This window comes from Talpa occidentalis, unplaced genomic scaffold, assembly GCF_014898055.3.
Source record: "Talpa occidentalis isolate TD23 unplaced genomic scaffold, MPIMG_talOcc4v2.1, whole genome shotgun sequence".
Classification (NCBI taxonomy): Eukaryota; Metazoa; Chordata; class Mammalia; order Eulipotyphla; family Talpidae; genus Talpa; species Talpa occidentalis.
The window spans coordinates 129,896,642-129,921,299 of NW_026555331.1; the positions used below are offsets into that span (position 1 = coordinate 129,896,642).

Genomic DNA, 24,658 nt, shown 5'->3' on the forward strand with positions numbered 1-24,658 from the left:
TTGTATTAAAAATTAGAAACCATGTTTTATATTGTCAGCTTTGTAATTATCTTATGAAGGAATTTATTTAGTGGAAATGGAAATAGCAACATAAAAGCAAACAAAAAATGCTACCATTCCAACAAAGTCACTTTAAATAATTAGTATTTTATCTTCTTCAAAGTAACTGCTTAAAAAAAAAGAAAGCTGATTAAAAATTTTTAAATGTATTTATATCTTGTCTCTGAGCAAGGTAAAGAATTGCATCAAGAAGAAGTAGCTGTTGTTAAAGTTTATTTAAAGTTTAGCAAGGACACACTCAAGAGCAATACCATTGGCAGTGAAGGAAAAGATAGCTTATAGTTTGTGGCAGTGTGACTTTACATCACTTAGAGTCTGTCTCAGGAATGACCATATGTCCTTTTATCTGATGCCTGTTGCAAAGCTCAGACAAATGAGTTGAAGGTTTTAGATATGCTTCAAAAGAATGTTCTTTTTATTACCTTAATTAGGTTTGATTACAAATTAATCAATGCATTTCAGTTCTATCAGATGTACATGTTTCGAATGGACGAACATGGTGATGAAGTTATACTTTTCCTAAAAATTTGGATGTGGTCTTCTTCCAGATTATGTGGGTTTATAATATTGAGCATTTTACAAAGTACAGATATCTTGTGTACTCTTTTCACTTAGAGAAAGAAGTGAATTAATGTCTTCCCTAATTTTAAACTAATAATACAGGAATTAAGTGGAAAAAAATAATGGTTGTTTTCTAAAAGAGACTTTTCTAAGGATGACTTTAAAAGGACAAGGGAAGGAGAGCAGAGTCACATCCTTTGTGGCTTGAATAGAGATAAGCAGAAGTGTGCATGTGCTTTATGTCACATGGCAAAGACTTTCCCCAGAGCAGTTTGCCCATCCAGGGAGCTGTTTCATTTTGCATCCGATAGAGTTGTGCTTTGGAAAATACTGGCTGCCTGCCTATTGCTTCATTATGGATTGTACAGGTATAATTAAACTTCAAATATTTTCTAGTCATATGGAATTACTTACATTATTTTGAACTTATATTTTCAAAATTATCTTGGCTGTATTTGTACTTTTAAAAATGCTGTGCATGAATTTATTCCTGAGTATGTATGAATATGTTGTATACAAGTTGTGATTTATTTCGGATAAGCGTTTAAGGGAATTTCTCACACATACCTTGTTATTTCTTCTGTTTCAGTTTGAGTTATAATCGAATAGACTTAAGCTATAATCCATAATGAATCCGCATGTCCCCCCTCTGCACTAAAATGTTTGGAATACAAACCTCTGTGTTCAGATGACGCCACATGGAGGATCAAATATACTCAGTCTTCAGAGAGCTTCTAGTTTCTGTGAAATGCTTTTGGTGTTGTGGTGGTGGTTTCATGATTATGTGTGGCTGGATCTTTTGGATGGAATTGACATAATGAAGGGAATTGGAAAATTAGTTTTTAATTATGAATTTTCTGAATATGAATGTCGACATATTTGTTAGATAACTACTTATTTCTTAAACTGCATAAACTTCTTTTCTGTGTCTAGTTTTACTGAATGGTTAATTGGTGTAGGCTCAGGAATAAAGGTAAGGTTAGATTAACCATGGTGGTTGATGAGACTAACCAATGTTGATGAGTAGGTAGGCAATTCCCTTAGTTCTGATGGGGTAAAGGTAAGACTGGGAGGTGAGGGGGTGAGGAGTAAGAAAGGACATTAGTGTTTGCCCAAAATTTGTGCAAGTAATTCAAAATTATGTCATGCTAAATTTGATTTTTGGGTAATGGAGGCACTGTTTTCGGACAGATTCCTTTAAACTAAAGAACAAAGGCATTTGGAAGATTCCCCCCACCCCAAGACAGAGACCCACTTTTGAAATCCAGTAAAATGATAAAATTCCAGTGTGTGGTCAGATTTAAATTTTACTTACATATTCTCTAAATGATACTTCTTATTCTATAGATGGACAGGCAATTAGCAAGAAAGCTGTTTATGATGTACAAATCAAATTTTGGTAAAATGAATAATTAAAAATGCAACTTTTAGGATTTACTTAGTAAAGAACTTTTTTGGGGAATATTTTTGGAAGATAAAGCATTTAAAGTAAGTAATTGCCCCCAATATGCTTTTCCTATAAATCTGCATTTTCCCATTTTAGAATTTCTTTAAAGCAAGTATACCAATGTATCTGTCTCTCTTTTGGATTTCTTTTTCTCATAAGATTAGTGTACCAGAATTTTTGTTCAGGACTCTGAAATAAAATGTACTTGCTTCCTATATGTGTGGTACTAATTTGAAGCAAGAAGGGAACATGCTTTATATGCAAAGAAATTAAATTTCTAAAATTCTACTGGGGAGTTTTACTATGAGTATGTTTTTAATTATAAATTTGTGCCTTTTAAAGCCAAAGAACCCGAATAATTGTTTCATTTTTCTTGTTTGCATATTGCCATTAAAATACTTCTCTGTTCCTAAGCAATACTCAAATGGTATTTTAAAAGATATGCAACTTTAACATGCTAATAAGTAGGCTTCAAGAAGAATACACAAAAATCCAAAACTTTAATGTTAACAAAGGAAATGGATTCAGAAAAACTGCAGATACAACACTTTCCAAATTAGTTATGTATATACTCTATGGAGAATATGTGGTGTAAGTTTTTACCACATTAATAGAGAGATTAATTAAATTACTTTTCTGATGTGGTAGGAAGCTATTTTAAATGTTGTCATCGATGGTGATTTTTATAAAAACACTTGCAAATGTAGTTATATTTAGTTTATTAAACTTTGAAGAGAACTCATGGTGATTTTTATAAACACATATTTGCAAATATATTTAGTTTATTAAACTTTGAATTCATGGTTTCAGTCTATGGGAGATGAGAAAAGAATTCATTTTCTTTCAGCAATTTTGTGCAGCCAATCTTTATAGCCATGACATTATCACAGTACTGAAGGGGATATCTTCCAATCAATCTGCTAACTGATAATTCAAGAATAGATTTATTTTTAAAAACTTTTTTCTGGGGGCCTCCCTTTGTGGCGCAGGCGGTTGAGCGCCGCGCTGTGAAGCTGTCTGCAGCCTCTGCAGCATAGGTTCGATCCCAGCCGACCGGCGAGGGTCCCACATGGCACAGCAGACCTGTCCTGTCGCGCCCGCTGCTCCCCTCAGCAGTGTATTTCATCAGTTTGCCTGTTCTGTTCCCCACTCTGTCTCTGGCAAATCCTTTCACTCTCCCGTACATCTGGCCTGTACCTCGATTCTTGTATAAATAAATCTTAAAAAAAAACAAAAAACAACATTTTTCTGGAATGCTTTTTCTCCATGTGGTTTCCCTTCATTTCTTTTTAGGTCTCTGTTGAAATGTCATCTTTTTAAAAAGCTTCATATCATCTGACAGTCTTGCTCTTCACCCCATTCATTCTAACTCCCTATGTCTTTTTTTTTTTTTAAAGATTGATTTATTTATGCATACAAGAGCTGGGGTATAGGCCAGAGGCGCGGGGGGGTGAAAGGATTCACCAGAGACAGAGTGGGGAACAGAACAGGCAGATTGACCAAAGTACACTGCTAAGGGAGCAACAGGTGAGTCAGGAGCGGTCTGCTGCGCCATGTGAGTTGCTCCCTGGCTGGCCAGGAATCGAACCCATGCTGCAGTGGCTGCAGATAGCTTCGTAGGTTGTGTCTTAACCCTTGAGCCACCAGGGAGGCCCCCCTATGTCTTTCTTTATGACACATTTCACCACTTGATATTTTACATATTTGTCTCACCCATAGAATGTAAGTTCCATAGAGGAGGCAGTTTGTTTGCTGTACATACAGAATATAGAATAGTAAGCTCCCAGGAAATAATTTTTCCTTAGGCAGCACATTAAAATTTGTTTTCTTTCTCTGAGTTTATGTCCTTGATTAGAGGAAGGAATTGGAGTAAACTAAATATTTGGGATAATTTTTGTCAAAGATTGGTTGTTCAGTAATATGGAATTAAATCTCCTGAAGTGTTTAAAAGTTCCCCAGATACCTTAGCGGTTATAGAAACCTAGATAGGATTCAAAGGGTATGATTTTGCTGACAAATGAGATCTAATTTTTTAGCATGCTGATCCTGTTATGGTTATCTAAAAAGCAGATGACCTCTTAAGAGATATGATAACCTTTAATTTACTCTTAGGAGTCTATACTAAGTAGTAACTATAGGCTATCAGAAAGGTACATTTACATACATATATAGGATATCTATCTATCTTCATGTATGAGCTAAAAAAACAAGTTACACCAAATGAGTCAGCAAGCAGTTATTGCATTTTTTCTGTGGCCTTGTTGAAAAATATCTCCTATCCAGGGATTATTTTCTCAAGCTACCTTTCCTCTTATCTTCCTGATGGCCACACCCATTCATCCTTTGTTTGACTGTTCTTGTGCAACATCTGGTATGCAATTTAAAATGGATCTATGTCAGATAATATGGTTTTAACCCTATGAAGTATATTGCCCTTTCTCACTTCATGCACTTATATCTCAATATCATTATTGATATTCTCCCCTGGTTGTTGACTTGATGAATTATTTTGAGAGGATGCATTTTTCTTTTTAAAGATTTATTTATTTATACAAGAACCGGGGTACAGGCCAGATGCACAGGAGGGTGAGAGGATTCACCAGAGACAGATTGGGGAACAGAACAGGCAGAATGACTGAAATACACTGCTGAGGGGAGCAGCAGGCAAGACAGGAGAGGCCTGCTACGCCATGTGGGACCCTCGCTGGCCAGCTGGGATTGAACTGGTGTTGCAGAGGCTGTGGACAGCTTCACAGCACTGTGCTCAACCACCTGCACCACCAGGGGAGGCGCATAGGATGCGTTTTTCTTAATTCGTACAGTCTTTATCACAGTGTTTTCTGTTTTCTCCAGTGACCTTTATCTTTTAAGGATACTTTTCTCCACATTTTTAATTGATTTCTATTTTTTGTTTTTAATTTTTAATTTTAAAGATTTATTTATAGCATACAAGAACTGGGGTATAAGCCAGAGGTGTTGGGGGTGATAGGATTCACCAAAGACAGAGTAGGGAGCAGAACAGGCAGATCTACTGAAATACATTTCTGAGGAGAACAGCAGAGGAGACAGGAGAGTTCTGCTGTGCCATGTGGGTTAGCGCCCTGGCTGGGCACTGAACTCATGTTGCAGTGGCTGCCTATAGCTTCATCATAGTGCTGAGACTTAACCCCTTACGCCACCAGCGAGGCCCTTCTTTTCATTTTAAATCCTTAAAATATGCTTTTTGTAACTTCATTTTCCAAGAGGCATTATGGAAGAATACTTTGTGCTTTGGAGCCAAGACCACATGAATATAAATCCCAGTTTATTATTTACTACCTGTGTGATTTTAGTCAATTATTTCATCCTTTATCAAATGTGGACAATAATGGTATCTACTTCATAGGGTTGTTATGAGGATTAAATAAATTAATATATGTAAAGCTCCCGGAATAATACCTGGTATGTAGTAAAAATTAAGTAAATTTTAGTTATTATTACTCTTTTTTACAACAAAATATTTGTTTTTTACTTATGGAGCATTTTTATCTTATGCTGCATCATGACAGGTCAGCATTTTCAGTAAGGTTAACATAATAATGACCTTGAGTAAATTACGCTACATGCATACAATAGACTATTATATAACTGTGGAAGGATGAAATAGATCTATACATACTGACTGGAAAACTATTAAGGATAATTTTAGATGGTAATGTGCAGCTCCACAGTCACGTCAGAATTTGTTGTTTAAAATCTTTATTATAGGGTCTCCCCGGTGGCACAGCGGTTGAGCGCTGGGTTGCGAAGCTGCCCGCAGCCTCTGCAGCGCTGGTTCGATCCCCGGCTGCTCCCCGGCCACTGGAGGAGGGTCCCACGTGGCGCGCAGACCTCTCCTGCCGCCCGCTGCTCCCCTCAGCAGTGTACTTCGGTCCTTCTGCCTGCTCTGCTCCCCGCTCTGGCTCTGGTGAATTCTCTCACCCTCCCGCGCTTCTGACTGTAGCCAGTGCTTGTATAAATAAATAAATAAATAAATAAAAATCTAAAAAAAAACACCTTTATTATAGAGACATCTTTGTAAACATAAGAAAATATTAAAAAAGATGTATACTTTAGATGAATGGAGAGGATCCTTGAGCTCTTTTCCTTCCTACTTTATATGATTTTAAAAAGTGTGAAATTATGGAATTATGCTCGTGTGCATTTTAGTATTTTTAAAATATTGAGATAAAAGATTTCTTTGCGTTACATAGATATTTTAACGAAAGTCTGTATATTCCTAGCTTTTTAAAGAAAACTAGATTTCTAAATATGGTAATGCAGGAAGACTTTTATTTCTCAAATGAGTCAAAAAACAAAATATTAATATATTCAAGTACTTCTTTGTGTGGGTAGATTAAAAAGAAATGTGTTTGTTGATCATAGGAATGTGCTCATAGTTGTACATAGGAGTATGCTCAACAGCCTTCGAATAAATGAGTTACTCTGAAACATGACAGATATTCTCATTAGGCAAAATGAAGAAAAATAAGGCAAAAGGAGTAAGATAGAAGAAATATATATATATAAATATATCCCTAGAGTAGTGGTTTTTACATTTTGAATAATAGTTACCAAATAACTAATAATATTATCACTAATATTTGAGGACTCTCTGTGTACCAAGTAGATGTTCTAAGCACTTATTCTGTTATTTACTGTTGCATCTGTGTATTTATATATCCAGAATGTGTGTGGAGTGGTAGACACAACTTCACATATTTATGATTATGTGTACAACCCTTGATCTGTTAATAAATAAGTCATAAGGCTAGTGAAAAAAAAGTTATTTATAAAAAAGAAAGTTATTTGTACAGATAGATTTATTTTTCTTACTACTGATACTCTTAATTCCTTTGAAAAGCTCTACTTGCTGCATAAAACCAGGTACACTGCTCTGCATGACATTTTTGTGGTTACTTGCTGTAAAGCCAATATTTATATTTCTTTGGGGTTTCTTAATGCTTGGTATCACAGGATGAAAATCATCAGGAGGAGGAATAGATAAAGTGGCTTGGTCTTGTGCATTTTGTGACAAAGGAATTCCCCTTTGAATTGCCTGTTCCCCTGAAGCCCCTGGAGCCTCTGGCTCAAGCAGCACAGTCTGTCTGTGCAGTGTCCCTGACGTCATCAGTGTATGCATAAGCCCTGCTATTGTCTTACTGCTACAGCAGGGCTGGGGATTGCAGTATCCGCTGTTGCTGCTGCTCCCAGTCCTGCTCCGTCTGCTACCTAGTCCTGTTTCACTGCATCCCCGGAGAGCCACGTCGGCTGGTCTTTCCCTTTTGGATTTTCAAAAGCAGCTCTTTGGTTTTTGGTGCTGGAGAAGACTGCTTTTCAGTCACACGGGAGAGCACTGAAGCTTGTAAGAAGAGAATCTGGCAGCTGGACACAGCCTGAACTGCATTGTCTGTCTTCATGACCCCTGCTGTGTAGTGGCTCATCTCTTTACTCATTCGAACACCCTCATCCTGATTTTCTTCCTTTTTTTTCTTTCTGATAATTTTTTAAGCAGCTTCTGGAGCCAGCCATGTTTGGCACTGAATCTTCATGTAAGTAAATGGATCCTACTTCTTTGCTATTTAGAAATTCACTTGCTCTCATGGTTTCATTGGCTTGGAGTTCATATCAATTTGCCTTAGGTCATTAACAGCCTTTTATTTTGGCTCTGGTTACAAAGGAATCGGTCTAAAGGAGGGACTCCCTCTTAACTGGGTTATTCATCCTTGAGGCAGGGATGTCAGTGTGGTCAAAATCAGGCCTCTAAGAGGGAGGGAGGAAGACAGGAATCCAGGCAGACTCCGGAGAATGTGTTAATTGATGGGATCAAGTCCGTCACTGATCTATTGTTAGAGGTTCTATAATGGTCCTAAACCCTAAAATAGATACTAGGATGATCCGAGATGATAATGTTTCTTAGAAAGGAAAGAATAACTTACATATTTTTTAATCTAACAGGAGTGAAAGGTATCACTATACCCTCTTCCTCCATATTTTTACAAAAACATAGGAGTAGACATTCTGCATAAAGATGAATGAGAAATAGGCTTTGTTTTTGAAATTAGATTTTTTTTTCACATAGTGACTTTGGTTTTGATGTGCTAGTTAGTGTCACAGCCAAGAAGCATCATATCTGCCTTAAAACTTATACAATGAAATTGCTTTGGTGCAGAGCAGGCCCTGCACAATGGGCTAGGCTGGACAGCAGTTGTAGACAGCTAAAATTGGCATTTAAAATATGATGATCACTTTAAGTAATTTGAGCATTATTTAATGTTGGGTGCAGAATAATGTGACTTGTCAATGCAATTGTAAAGGTTCTGCAGAATATTTTGTCATTATCTATAAGTAAAGGTGACAGTGAAGAATTTCTAAAGAGACAAAACCTGCTGGCCTAGAATACTGAAAATAGGGTAGACACTGTATTTGAGGGGGAAGAGGATTAAGGCAGGAATTCAGGAAACATATTACTTATGAATTTATAATTCGACCTTTCCTTTGTGATCTCAGGTGATTCGTGTGACTATATCACAATGGGTGATTAGTTCAGAATAGTAGTATTTCAAGAGAGCCAATAATCTGCAGTTCTTTGGCTTCTCAATTGGCTTTTTTTTAAGGAATTGATCATTTTTTTTTGTTTCTCATGGAAGTTTCCCATTTCTGAAACTGTCGCTCTACCAAGGTCAAGATAGAGTAAGTAATAGATGTAATGTCCCATTTAGCACATGATAATATAATTTTCTAATAATTTAAAAGTACTTTTCACTTTGTGGTACATTTGGAATGACTTGTCATGCAAGAAATAGAAACAGATTATTAAGTGGCAAAGACTTTCCAGTTTCATTTCAGCCATGGAATTTTGTTTATGTAAGAACCTAGGTAGGAATAGAAATATATTTATCTACTGAAAGAGAATTAGTCCTGCTACTTTATTGAGCTGAAATGGAAGTTGAACCTAGTGTTGGGAATCTTTTGGGTTCCTGGACTAGAATTCTGATCAGGTTTGCCAAACAGACACAGCCTTTCCTGACCATTAGACCCAATCTTTTGATAATATTACTCGTGCAATATGTGGTGCATTTGGAAACTGTTGGTTGCTTGTAGTTTCCATAGTTACCAGATTACTGAACAGAAAGAATACCATTTGGAAGACTGGACACTGTCACGCAGGTTTTTGGTATTGTTTTTACATTACTGAGTATTAAATTGTTTTTTATTTTTACTTGTCACAAGAAGATCATAGATAGATTCTTAGTCAGTGGTCATTAGGTATTGCGAAAGGGCTGCTTCTTTAGATAAGGAGATGCCTTAAATCTGTATTGAGAGTTCAGACAAGTATATTTTCTTTTTGTGTTGAGGCATAGGTCCCTAGGCCTTTAATTCCAAGTTTTGCAGGCTATTTTTTTTATTAGCTGAAACGATCTATATTTATAATATGCAGAAAAATAGTCATATTTAATTGGTTCAGAAATTGATTTGAAACAACATAGGATATTTTAACTAAATTTTTTGGGTCATTACTCATTTAACTGCTAGATCCTGAGAAGTTTGATTTTTCCCAACATATTCTGATTTTTTGATTCTTATCCTTGATTTCTGGTTGTAGTAGTGTACTTGTATTGGACAATTTTTAAATTGAGGTACATACGTCAAAATGCATATGTTAATGTGCTCATTTCAGAGAATTTTTGACCATGTTTACACCCTTGAAACCACTACTCGGATTAAAATACAGAACATTTCATTTACTCCAGATAGTTACTTTGTGATGAACTTTCACAGCTAATATTACTTCTTTTTCTCACCCAGAGGTAATCAATCACTGTTCTGACTTCTGTTGCCCCTAGAATTACATGTAAATGGCTTTTTAAAAGTTTTCTCTTTTGTCCTTTGCCTATGAGAGAAAGAAATGTCAGTATCTTCATTTTCAAATACTGGATTGATTAAATTAACTTTATGTTTCAGACCTTTTAGATCAGGAATTTGCAGTAACCTGGGTATCACTTTGTAAATTATTCTATCTCATTTGAATAGAATTGCTTGATTTAAATACTAAACCCCTTACTCTTTGCAACCCTCACTCCCACCCCTCAGTCTTAAAATTGACAAAAAAATTTATTTGAAAGAATAGATCTTTGTTCATCAAAATTAAAAGCTTAAATATTAATGCCATTAGAACTAATAGATGCTCTGCCATCTGACATTGTTTTAGTGAATATCTCCAAGTGTCAGTCTCATTTTTTCTGACTTAGTGGATCTGAATCTCTTGCAGTTGAGTAGACTGACTACAGTCTGCTTTTGCTTCACTTTGAAATGGAAGTGCTCCACATTAGGTGTAGATTAATCATTACAGTGCAGGAAGTGTAGTTTCTGTAACTCTGTTACCATCTTGATGTGTTTCACTGAGCTTTTCCTTTACTGAAATTTCCCATGTCTAAAAATGGGAGTTGTTAGTATATCTGCTCTTTATCAGCTTTGAGGAAATGCAATTTTAGTTTCTGTGTTTAGAATAATTTAGACTTTAGAAGAAAGTACTGTCAATGAACTTTTGTTGAGGGGAGTAGTCATTATTATAGCTCTTAATTTGATTTAATGATGGCTTGTATTTTCTAAAATCAATGATTTTGACTTCATTAGTTTAAAAAACTTAATTTCCCCTTAAAATTTTATGGAGAGGAAAAAAAAATCATCTTTTGTGGAGTAAGGCACATGGATTTTGCTCTGCTGTCATTGGTTACATCCTTCCTGATAAAGGCAGTTATTCTCCAAAGAGTAAAGACTTCCAATACAATGAACATTTATTCAATTAGCATTTATTTGGCTCAGTTTTCCTCCTTTCTCCCCTCCCATGTTTAACCTTTTCAGTCCTCTGGGGTACCATTTACGATGTGTTGTGGTGGGAATTGTGCCTTGGTCTAGCAAATTAATGTCTTCCACAGCACCTGCCTTATTAGTCCAATGAAGAGAACAGCATATTACCTTTTTAAGAAACAGCATGCCCCTTGGGCAATAGTGTGATTTAATCCCCTCTCCTCATTTTGATATAGCTGTAGTAAATTAGAAAGAACAGCTCGTCCATCTTTTAAAGAGAAAAAGAAGTCACTAAAATGTCAACAAAGGGGGTGGTGGTAGTGAGCTTAGTGGTTGTGGAGAAATGGTGAGTATGAGTATTAGGGTATCAGTTCTCTTTAGACCTGGTAAATCTTCCCTGCCATTTTTTGGATGCCCATATCACCTTGGATAGGTAGCCAGACCTGGAAAAGATTTTGGGATATACATGATGCCCTGTATGGTTTGCCTTTGACTTGCATCAAAAGTTCAGGTGTTATCTTTTATATTTATTACTAATAAATACATTGTTAAAACTGACAGCTTCTCAATTCATATAGTGTGGTACCATGTTTCCAAGAACAGCATATTACTTCAAATTTTGGACCATTGCAAGGGAGATAGTCACATGAGTATACTCTAGCAATATTAGGTCACTGAAAAACTATATAATTAAACAGACATCTTATGGTAGAGTAAAAAAAAAGCCACTTTTTAAAAATACGCATTCCAGGGCCATTCTTGACAATCACTCACACATGAGATTAAATTTTGTCTGTTGTGTTGGTATAACTCCTGTGAATCAGATATTAATAATAACTACGGTCACTTAAAAATTATTATCACGAAATAAGCCAGAAAGAAAAAGAAAAATACCGGATGGTCTCACTCATAGCAGGAATCTAAAAAACTTAAATAAGGGACCAGGAAAATGAATAACTATAAGAAAGTGAAAATCAAAATCAACAAAAATCTATGAACCAGAGACACTTTTGGGGGGTGGGTGGAGGGAGGGGAGGGATTGGGGTCAAAATGGGGGGGGGTTGAAATTGTATGGGGAATATAAAAATAAAATTTATTATTAAAATAAGTAATAAACTATAAAATTATTTCTATGAAAAAAATTATTATCACAAATGGACTGTTTTTAATATAAGGCCTAGTTGTTACTAAATAATTATATTAGAAACTGCTGTTTTTGCTTAGTATGTTTCACATTTTTGTATTATATTTTGTTTTCCCTTCTTGCTAGTTTTTGTCATATGAAACCAGGTAATTTAAGAACACAATCATTTTACTTTCCTACGACTTTAATCTTGCTGTTAGTATTTAGTTGTAACTTTTAGATGTTCTCATCTTAAAGAAAACATAAATATTTAGTATACATTTGAAAACTTATCTCTAAGTCTGTACTCAGAGCACTGAATGCAAAAAAAGTATTATTGCTTGGTTTTAGATAAGTAGAACACTATAAATCACAAATATGGAAAATAATTATAGATCATAGAATTTTACATTGAGACATGGGGGATATACAGGAGCCTGGGAAGCTAAAGATCATGCAACATTTTTGACTTGTGTTACTGTATTATCTTTTTTTCATTTCTGAAGTGTAACTTCTGATGTCAAATTTCCTCTTGGGTTTCTTATCTGTTAATGGTTGACATGGTGATTTTTAGTGTCAAGAGAATATTTTAAACTACATAAGATAGGAAACATTTTTTTCTTCTTCTGGGTATTTATATATGTATGCAGCGATGGAACAAAAATACCTAGTGGTTATTTTTAAATTCTCAAATTACTTATTTTCACTTGAGTGTAGGTTTCCATAATTGTTAGTGTGTACTTTGTTCAGCAGAAATTACACATGAGTTTTCAGTGATCTGTTGTTTTCATTGTCACAATGTACTAGATTCATATCCTGTATAAACTGTGGGGAGTCTATGGGGAAATATTACCATATATGGAAACTTTCCCCCATAGAATCCCCATGGAGTTATACAGGATGTGAATAGGATTCATTGTGGTTATAGATTCTGAGTCAGAAAAGACACTGATAGTATGTATTTTTTAACATTAATAATGGCATTGCATAAAATATATGCAACCGTATGGGACGCAAGAATATAAATCATGGCCATTTTTTAAATTGTTTTTCAGAGAGTTCAGATGTCTCATGTGTTTTCCTAGTAAATATAAAGGATTCACTAACACGCTTATTTATGTGTTTTTAATTAGAAAACATGCAAGTTTTGACTTATTTAAAAGTCTGGTAAGACAGTCATATTTGCTGTGCTAAAATAATAAATTGTAATATTTTCTCTTTAGAGATTTTGTATTAATAATGGATTCAGATGATTATGAGTGAAAGAGGGAGATACAGTTAAAAACATGTGGAAATAGAGCAACTACATGCCAGACACAGTGATTAAGGGCAGAGGTTCATAGCTCCATTGCCTGGATTCAAATCGTGTCTCTAATATGTTCTACCATAGTTTGGCAATCTGAGCGCTTCTGCCCCAGAATGTGTTTTATCCAATGAAATATTGGTGTTAAAGGAATTTGCCATTTTTTGGCCAAAACATCTGCACCAGAGCGGGGCTTTTCAAGAGTCATCTGGGGAAGGTAGACTTCAGCAGTAGGGGAGATTGGCTGAAGAAAGGGACATGTCACTTCTTCAGATTGGGTGGAAGTTCCATCATGGGGATCTATGATCCAGTAGGAGTTTGGAAGGGAGTAAACTGTCTGATACTGAATAAAATGGGTCAAAGTTGACAAATAACAACATATTTCTCAATACTAGTCACCACTTCTGTGGCAGTTGACGATCACTGATTGGTCATCGAACTCTTGTAGGATTGACCTTAAGCCACTTAAAGCTTGGAATGTCCACTTAAAACACTTCATCCATGCAAGTGTTTTTGACATTAGTGTGGATAATAATCACATAAATATTTAAATAAATTGATAAACAATTACTGAATTAAGAACAAAATTAGGAGTCTTAAGTGTTCCAGTAATATCCCTTAAGATATAAAATAAACACAAGGTTCCGTGTCACATTGCATTGTGGTTCTCAGTAATGTCAGTGAGCTAATTATTTGAAGCCATACTGATTTCTTTTGGGTGAAATTCATATCCACTGAAAATACATCCCCAGATTGTAGCCCAGGGTACCTAATATTTACTAAGGACTCATTCTTTAATATTTCAATTTGCTGCGACTTAAGGTAGTATCGTTAAAAATATGATGTGTGGGCTTTACAGAAAATTAATACTGAGAATTAATTTTTTTAGGCTGAGGAGTTTCTCACACATAACTAGCAAATGTCAGCAAACAACTCTTAATTTTCACCCTGTGGAGCAAGCACAAGAGGCATATGAACTTTTTTTACTAAGTCAGATTTGTTAGGAAAGTTTCAAATGAGAAATTCCAGACTTCTGAGTCAACTTTCCTGGATTTGTTTTTGTATAATAGTGTTTCAGTTATCTATTGCTATATAACAAAGCACCCCCAAAACATAGTGACATAAAATAAGCTTTTATTATTATACTTTACAGTTCTATGGATTAACTGGGTCCCTTGCTGGTTCTCAAGTAGTGTCTTTAATTGTGGTTGCAGTCAGATGTGTGTTGGGGTTGCAGTCCTCTAAAGGTGCATATGAGCTGGCAGTCCAGGACAGCTCTCCCACATGGATGTCAGTTAATGCTGACTATTTCCTGGAGTTTAACTGGGGTTGTAGGAAGGGATGCCTATGCTTGTCTTCATCATGAGGCAGAAGCTTCTCATAGCATGGGAAGAGAATCTGTGAGAAGAAGCATCCCATTATTCTAAGTCCTCAGAAACCTAGGAGGAAGCTGTAAGGTTTCTTAGGACCTAGTCTTGGAAATCTGAGAGAGCACTTCCACCATATGGTATTAAATAAGGAGGTCACTAAAACAAACCCAGATTCAAAGGGAAGGGAATTAGATTCCTCTTGGTGAGGAAGTGTTAAGGTCACATTGCAGAAGAGCAAGTAGGATGGAAAATACTGTAGTGGTCATCTTGGAAAATACAGCTTGTAACAAGTAGTTCCATATTCCATTCCATAAAGCTGATTCCCCAGAGATGCTGCTGAGTTTCTCTAACTCAGGAGTTTGCAAACTTTTCGGTAAAGGGCCAGATGGTAAATATTTTCAACTTGTGGATAATACATCTTTTTGCAACTATTCAACTCTGTTTTGTTGTAAAAATGAGTATGACTGTATTCCAATAAAATTTTATTTATAGATATAGAGATATGAATTTCACATAATTTTCATTTATTGAAGCTGATATTCTTGTTTTTTTCCCAACCATTTAATCATTAGTCAATGATTTGTAAAAAACCTGGTGGTAAGGAGGCTTTTGTTCATGGGTTTTACTTTGCTTCAAAAGAAGGGCAATCCTTTTCCAAATATAAAAACTTCTTTTATAGTTATAGTTGAGTTAATCCTTTAAGACTATGATAATTCTATTTTCTTTATAATTTTAAGGTAATCACTGAAGCTAACCTCGCCTTCAAAATAAAGAATTCGGACGGCATTTGTCGTATTTGAAAATTCAATTGAGCTTGAATGATTTTAGTTTTTTAAAGAATTTTTTTCTGGGCCTCCCTGGTGGTGCAGGGATTAAATATCAGTGCTATCAAGCTATTGATAGCCACTGCAGCATGAGCTCGATCTCTGGCCAGGGAGCTAACCCACATGGTGCAGCAGACCTCTCCTGTCTCACCCGCTGCTCCCTTCAGCAGTGTATTTCAGTACATCTGCCTGTTCTGCTCCCACTCTGTCTCTGGTGAATCATCTCACCCTCCCACCCCCTGCATCTCTGTACTATACCGCAGTTCTTGTATGCGTAAATAAATAAATAGATAGATAGATAAATAAAATAAAACTTTTAAAAATAAATTTTTTCAAATTATTTATTGTGACAATTTCCAAAACTTTCAGATTTCATAAAGCTAGATATGATAGGGACTGAGTTGATCTGAAATAGCATATTATGGATGCATTATAAGTACAAATCTATAAACATCTTAATACTAAAGCAACTAACGTCAATTCCTCTGCCCTTGTTTTAGGTGGCTTATAAAATAATCCTGTAACAATCCCCAGTTAACTAATGTGGTCTTTTAAAAGCTGTGAGGATGAATACATTCAATGAATTATGAATGTTACCTGTTACTTTTAGGTATAATTATATCAGAGTCTTATATGTTATTGCCTTATTTTTCTTCCAATTGCACGGCATTTTCCCTAGGGCTTGGATTTACTCATCTTAATGCCTACTATGTATTAAAAGTAATTTGTGGCGCAGCGGTTGAGCGCAGGGTTGCGAAGCTGCCCACAGCCTCTGCAGCACTAGTTCGATCCCCGGCCGCTGGGCGAGGGTCTCACATGGTGCTCAGACCTCTCCTGACGCCCACTGCTGCCCTCAGCAGTGTACTTCGTCAGTCTGCCTGCTCTGCTCTCTGCTCTGGCTCTGGTGAATTCTCTCACCCTCCCGTGCTTCTGACTGTACCCAGTGCTTGTATAAATAAATAAATAAATCTTTAAAAAAAAAAAGTAATTTGTTCGGGTCTCCCCTGATGGCTCAGCGGTTGTGCACTGGGCTGCGAGGCTGCCTGCAGCCTCTGCAGCACCGATTTGTTCCCCAGCCGCCGGCGAGGGTCCCACAAAAATAAATAAATAAATAAATAAATAAATAAATAAATAATTAAAAAAAAAGTAATTTGTTCATTTAATGGTTTTCTATGTGAGAGTCCATCATGTGTGGGAAAGTTGTGGACGGACAGATTATTCAGGGTTCTGGGTTTTATGCTTACTTCACCTAGTATCTACATTTAGTTGATCTCATCTCTGAGAGTATCTTGCTTATTAAAGTAAAACTAATAATGTCACTGTCCTTTTCTTTATTATGGAATAAGTGAATGGATTCATATCTTTGTAGTGGTACTGTATTTAATCTATCTCTAACTTGATATCTAAGGAGAATCTTTTATTTTATTTTTCCTAAAGATTTATTTATTATGCATACAAGAGCTGGGGTACAGGCCAGAGGTGTTGGGGGGAGGTGAGAGGATTCACCAGAGGCAGAGCGGGGAACAGAACAGGCAGATCTACCAAAGTACACTGCTGAGGGGAGCAGTGGGTGAGTCAGGAGAGGTCTGCTGAGCCATGTGGGTTGCTCCCTGGCCTGCCAGGGATCAAACTTGTGCTGCATAGAGTGCGGACAGCTTCACAGGCAGTGTCTTAACCCTTGTACCACCAGGGAGGACCCTCAAGGAGAATCTTTTAAATACAAATAATCATCCCCTAATTTATCTGGTATATGTTTGTACTCGTTTGTTAAATTTTCTTCAAGTCTTGTATATCTGTGACTCTTTTTAAAAGATTTTTTCTACTTTGGTATAGATGCTGTAGCATGTTTTGTATTGTTTAAATGGATTAAGTGACATTTTTCTCCTCCAAGGATTTTGATAAATCCTTCTCAATTATTAAGTGAGATGAAAAGAATTGTCACTATTTAATGAGGAATAATAAGGGAATATTAAAAACTGATGAGTTTACCTTTTTTTTGAAGAGTTTATACTAGTATATAGCAGATATATTTGGCTATGTAAGTGGAAACACATAGCAGCTTTGCTGTTCTTTCTAGCATTTGTGCATAGTGTGAAAGACATTTACTATGGTGTTGCAGCATGCCTATTTCCCTTCAAGCTTTTCCTGAGTGAAGACATTATGTGCTTAAATTTGATTCCATACAGAGGATTCAGAGTGTTTTTTTTTTTTTTTTTTAAGATATATAATACCCAGGTCTCTAGGACCTTTGGTCTTCATCAGCTGCACACCTGATTATAATCTGTTTGTTTTTAATATTAAATTGATCGTTTCTAGGCCCTTGCTAAGGAAGTTGGAGTCTACATAACAGCAGCTGTGTGTGGGGTCAGAATGGAACAATAATTCAGGGATGCAGCATATGCCTTGCCTTTGTTTCCTGAAATTGTGCATTGATTTCTTTTGTCAGTAGAATACTTCAAATGAATGAAAGCAACGTTTTCTATTTTTAGTGTGTTTTTGGTGGGGTTAGACATCTTTAAAAAGTAAATAATTCATCTGTAAATTCAACTTTTATTCAGTATGTCTAATTTATTTTTTTGCGTTTGAAAATTGATAGTAGATATAAGACGAAGCACAACCTGTGCCAGGTTTTGTATTCTTAGTTTCCTTCCCAGCTACTGTGAAAAGGAGAAGTGATCATTTAAGCTGCCGTTCCAGAGAATGCTACAGAACAGAGAAAGGAAGTGGGAACAGGAGCATTTAGGTGGCAATTAGGTCTTTTCCGGGGGCAAACACATATCACATTCGTACACTCTTGAGTTTGACTTCCCATTTTGTACTTTTTTTTTTTTAACATTTCATTGTTTAGTACTACAGCCGAAAGGCCCTTTATACTCTTACAAAATCCATCAGATTGCTTCATAGTAAGTTTGCTCTTCTGTCTAACATATTTAAAAGCCGTTGGTTGGACCTAGCATTCTGGCTCTAGGAACACTGGCAATACGAGCAGAGAGAGCAGCTCTGCCCTGACCATCTGCCATGGGCGCCTCAGGGGCAGCCAGGACAATCGCCTGTGCCATGCTTTGTGAGGCAGCCTTTCCCTGAAACATTGGTATTTTATGCTGGTGATTAGAAGAATTTGGCATTTGGGAGCCAGGTCATGTGACCTTGTATTTTGTATGAAAACACACAGCATTGCATTTTTATGTTATACCCTTAATATACAGTCCTACCACAAAAGCTTCCCGAGGAGAGCCAATTTCAAGCTGAAAAGAAAAAGATTTTATGGTGCCATTTAAACTGAGCAAGGCATGCAGATATAATGGATTGGAATGAAGTGGAAAACAGATAAGTTTATGGTAGAATATTTAGCCAAAACGGTTTATCCTGCCTCTGATCATCACCTCCTGCAGTTGGGTTTTTTTTTTTCTTCACCAGAATCAAGATAATTGAATGCAGTGATGTTTTCAAATTCTCCCATTGGAGATGGAAGGAGTATTCTGTTTTCATGAGACTATTATAATTATCTGTTACATGTTCAGCACACTATGTTGCATTGAATGAAAGATTTTTGGTATTGTTTTTATGTTCCCTAAGAGATTTTGCTGCTAGCCTGTACTTTTCAATGTGTGAAAGAAAGATCATATGAGAATTATATGACAAATAGCATAATCCTGAATTTCATGAAATTATTTACAGATAAGGTTGAGTCTAATAGCTGACATTATAGTTTGCCTCACACTTCCCAACATTTCAGCTGTCCAGTCAATGGTAAATGGCACTCTGGGAAATAATTTGCTGCAATAGACTTTTGGAACACGAAAGTGAGCCCAGATTGCACTGAAATAATTGTTTCAGATACTTGTGCTCAGTGTATGGAGATGCTGAGGGGAGACTTTTTGATGAAAACTCTGAGTGCCCTATGTTCTTTAAAGGTGGTTTGATGGGGGAGTGAGATAGGGGATGAAAAGAGGCTGGATTTTCTATCACTATATACTTGAATAAAAATTACCTGATAGACATTAAGTGTTGAAAGATATTCTAATAGGATAACTTTAAAAGGAATAATTCTAGTTAGATTGAATGCCATGACTTTCTTAAGGATAATTATCTGTCATTTACCTAGAGTCTTCTCCATTGCTAATGATTATTCCCAAGCTAATTGGAAAAGAATCCCAGGGTACTAACTAAAGGAGACCAAAGTAAATGGCAGGGTTAAGCAATTCCTACTGCTGAGAAAGACTTGGTTCATTTGCATGCACGTGTGGGCCAGATTTAGTGCTGCTTATAAATAAGAATTTCCCCCGTGAGAATTGTTTGATGCCTAATCATATTTTTATGTCTCAAGACTAGGTGAAAATTATTGTTATTTCTTTTTTTAGGCAACACAACACAACAAAACAAAACAAAAACAGACAATTATAAACCAGAGCCATCCTGTAGGGGAGGAGGAGGGAGAGGGATCAGAGGGAGGGAGGGAGGAGCACAGGGGACTGAGGTGGATGGTGCACGGGTGCATTGGTGAAGGAAATTCTATGGGGACTACATCTAGGGGGGTGGAAAAGCAACATCGTTTAAAAATGAACAATAATGTAAAATATTTATAAATGAAAAAATCATGTTAAAAGCAAAAAAAAAAATGCTGTGTTTGATTTAGAGGTATAGGGTCATACTCTTTAGGTGTATGTTACCACACTACACCCACCACCAAGGCATCCAAAATCCTCTAACATAATCCATTGTGCTCCTTCCTCACTCTCCTTCTCTTCCCCCTCTGGTAACCTTACTTCTACAGTCAGATTTCTGCATTTTGTCATTGTCTTGCTTTTTTCCCTCCCTCTGTTTTGTTTCTGTGTTCTGCATATATTAATAAGTAACACCATCTGGTATTTGTCTTTCTCCCTCTAATTTATTTTACTTAGCATAATTCTCTCGAATTCTATCCATGTTATTGTAAATGGTAAGAGTATCATTTTTTATATCTGAGTAGTATTCCATAGTGTGTCTTTGGGACATAGGTTGTTTCCATAGTTGGCTGTTGTAAATAGTGCTTCAGTGAACATAAGAGAGGGCATACATTCCTTCAAATTAGTGTCTGTTTTTTTTTTTTCTGTAAGATTTCTTCTATTTATGCATCCAAGAACTGGGGTATAGACCAGAGATGTGGGGTGGTGGTAAGCAGATTCACCAGAGACAGAGTGGGAAGCAAAGCAAGCAGACTGACTGAAATACACTGCTGAGGGGAGTAGCAGGTGAGACAGGAGAGATCTGCTGTGCCATGTGGGACACCTCCCTGGCCAGGGATTGAACTCGTGCTGCAGTGGCTGCCGATAGCTTCATTATGCTGAGACTTAACCCCTTGCACCACCACGGAGGCCTGGTGTCTGTTTTTAAAACATGAAACCGTTATAATGTTTTCAGTGTACATCTAAAATAACTTTCTTTCCGTAGCATACCAGGGTTCATTTTTATTGCAGAAATCTTAAATAATAGAAATAGTAAAAAGAGGGAAGGAGAAGAAAAAGAAGACTTTGAAATCAGACAGATTTTGTGTTGAATCTGGGTTCTGCCCTTTGCCAGGCAAGTGATCTTTGGTAATTTTATAAATCTTCCAATTGAGGACAACACCCAGCCCATGTTGAAGGGTTAATAAGATATTATATGTAAATGACTTAAAACAATATTCCTCATATAGTAAGTGTTGAATGCATAGTTAGTTAGACAAGTGTTAAGTGGGAATAAACACATATTGAATATTTATAAGGTGGTATATTGAGAGATTTACATTCTTCAGAGGTTTATATATATATGGATATATGCTTTATATGTTATATGTATGTAATATATAAAATATATATGCGGGGGTGTGTATATATAAAAAATTCAGTAAGCATTTCCAATTCTCTCTAAACCAGAGTACTCTGCTCAATAAATGCAAGATTTTATTAATAACATTCAAAATCCTCCCACACAATAATAACTTCTCTTAATCTACCTTAAGTTAAAATAGTCTTGGAATGATGTGTATAAAAGGACATCATTATAGATACTACTTTGTAATCTGATTTTTATAATTAAACAATAGTTCATAAATATTGTTTCACAATAATGAATTTAGCAGCCAGAAAATATTTTGTTGTAGGTTGAAACATATTACCCTTATTTAGAGGGTTTGTTTTCTTTTCACATTTCTTGTAGAAAGAGATGTAAATATTCTTGTTTAAATCTTTACATAAAACCATGCATTTACCCTTAAGATAAATTCCTAGAAGTATAATTAAAGAACACAATTTATTGCAAAAGTTAAAAATATCTGGTTTCTATTTACTAGATTATTTACTAGATTTCTCTGGGACTTTGTGCTTCTTTGGTATGCATTTTATATATTTTAAAGTATCTTTTTTTTTTTTTGTAAAATTTAGAACCTGTAAAGTCATGTAATAATATAGTAATATCATTCACTCTTTCCCTTTTGGTTGAGAAAAATTGAGCTGCTAGTTTTATTTATTTTTAATTATGTGGGTTTTTTGGTAAACAAAGGTGGCTAAAGTCAAGGTTTCTTTCTATACCTCCCTTCTCTGAGCAGATCTTAGTGGGGACCTTTGGGTAAACTGTCATCCTGGTAAGTGTGGCTTAAGTGCAGCCGGGCTGGTTGTCCACACCTTTGTAGTCACAGACCATGTTCCTGAACCTGGCCAACCATGTAAGAAATCTTATACAGTAGTCCCAGGAAAATAATCTGTCACAGGAGCTAGAAGAGTCCTAGAAGTTTCATCAATAGCATGTTTGCTCATGAAAAACAGTTCATTATAAGAAATTCCCACATTGTCAATTGGTAAGTATATATTTACTGTATACATATAAAAACTCTCTCTGGGCAGCATATTTAAACAGGTCACTTCATAACTCTCTAGGGAAAGACCATAGGTAGACTTTATTTTATTTTTTTATTATTTATTTATAAAGATTTATTTATTTATTTATACAAGCACTGGGTACAGTCAGAAGTGTGGGAAGGTGAGAGAATTCACCTGAGCCAGAGCAGGGAGCAGAACAGGCAGACTGATGAAATACACTGCTGAGGGGAGCAGTGGGCGCGGCAGGAGAGGTCTGCACACCATGTGGTACCCTCGCCGGCGGCTAGGAATCAAACTGGTGCTGCAGAGGCTGTGGGCAGCTTTGCAGCCCAGCACTCAACCATTGCGCCAGACTTTATTGTACTATTTGGAGCCTTAATCTGCTGACCTAGTTCATTTCTTCACCAGTAGGCCTTCGCATACCTGTTTGTCACTATAGAATACTGATATGTGCCAATTCCTTTTAAGAAACCACTGGATGGAAAAGTTGCTAATATATTTAGACTTTTCATATCTGTTTTTAATATAGGCTGTTCAGTAATATCATTGCCAAAGGGATGTACAGTTAACTCTGAGTTAATCTAGTGCCTTGAGGAATGTTTTTTTTACCTAGTTTTATTCTATAAAACTTGGTTCATGGAATTATACACAAATACACATCATCATTATCATCATATTTTATTATTTGCTTTTTTTTTTTTCCTTTTCCTTCCTTCCTACACTGTCTACCCTATTCCTTCCCTTTTCTCTTGGCTGAGTCAGATTTACCTTCAGTGGAAGATGTTTCTGGAATAATCAAGGTTTTCTCTTGGGGATGTATTCAGTGGCTTGTGGTATAAAGGCTCTCAGTGAACTTGAGCAAGAAAGCCTGAGTGATATGTGTACCAGTGTTTTAGCTATTTTGCATTTAAGGGCCTTAGAAATATGCCATCCTGAAATGCAGGATTGAATTCTCACTGCATATTCATTTTTCTACACTGAGTAAGAATGTAATTTTAGTAGACGAGGAAGCAGATTGGTTATTTATTTAAAATTCTGCTTTTATTGGAACGTTCTGTTTTTCTCCTCCAATGAAGCCTAGAGATGTCTATGTGCCAAGGAATCATGGTACAGTCACTAAATTAACCAGAACTGTAAGGCATTAGTATACTTGCCTTTTAAAGATACTTTTAAAGAATTAATATTAGCCAAGAATGAAGGTCTACAAAGCAGTTGCTCCTGGGAGAATTTGGTGAATGCTTGGTGCTAACTGAAGTGTTCCTTTCTTTTCCATACATTTTCCTATTTGTTTCTCATTGCATTATTACTATATATCCTCTTTCTAAAAGATCACTTTCTCACACATAAATATCACTTCTGTTGGCGTACATATGTTCCTAATTTCCTAAAATAGCTCTATAAGCTATTTCAGCAAAGCTTATTTTGCTTTAAAGAAAAATAAGGAAGTCCCTTTCCCTTAATTGCATACCCATACCTGTAGTAAAACAAAATAATGGCCTCCAAAGATGTCCTAATCCCTGGCATCTGTGGATATATTACAGTAAATGACAATGGGAATTAATGCACCAGATGGAATTAAGGTTACTAATGAGCTGACTTTATTTATTTTTAAAATTTTTTTATTAATTATTCTTTTTGTTACATCATTGTAGTCCTCATAGTTCTCCTGCCACCATGTGACCTGTGAACCATCACCATATTCCCTTGTGTTCGTTCCTCTCCTCTTTTGACCCCTCTCTCTCCCCTTTGCTCTATACCTCAGATCTATGGTCAGCTTGCTAGTTTTTATTTCTTCTTGACCTTTTGTTTGGTTTCTTTATATTCCAGATATAAGTGAGACTATTCAGTATTTAATTTTTTCCTTCTGATTTATTTCAGCTAGCATAATCCCTTCCAGCTCCATCCATGTTGCCACATGAGTTTGTCTTTTTTGATCACTGAGTAATATTCCATTGTATAAATATCACACAACTTTTTGATTGATTAATCTATTTTGGGGAATTTGGGTTAGCCCCATATCTTGCCTATTGCAAACAGTGCTGCAATAAGCATAGAGGAGTGCAACTTTCCTTTCAAATTTGTGTTTTTGTGTCCTTTGGATAGATTCCTAAGAGTGGAATTGCAGGATCATATGGTAGATCGATTTTTAGTGTTCTGAGGAACCTCCACGCAGCTTTCCATGGTGGCTAGACCAGTTTACATTCCTACCAGCAATGTAAGAGGTTTCCTTTATCTCCAAATCCTCTCCAGCATTTTGTTATTTCTTTTTTTTTTTAATGTGGGCCATTTTCACTGGGGTGAGGTT

At 36.1% G+C, this 24,658-nt stretch overlaps 1 protein-coding gene across 8 annotated transcripts in view; it reads left to right on the forward strand.

Moving 5' to 3' along the window:
- ST7 (suppression of tumorigenicity 7) overlaps window positions 1–24,658 on the forward strand; it is a 222,700-nt gene that overhangs the window by 40,856 nt on the left and 157,186 nt on the right. Inside the window, exon 1 of one of the 8 annotated variants that reach the window (XM_037512103.2) lies at window positions 6,922–7,638. The exons of 6 other annotated variants lie outside the window; for them this stretch is intronic. In XM_037512103.2, coding sequence (XP_037368000.1) covers window positions 7,617–7,638 — 22 coding nt within the window. In that variant the 5' untranslated portion in view covers window positions 6,922–7,616. Of the gene's footprint in view, window positions 1–6,921; window positions 7,639–24,658 lie in introns of those variants that run through there. One more of the 8 variants, XM_054692587.1, reaches the window with a different exon arrangement.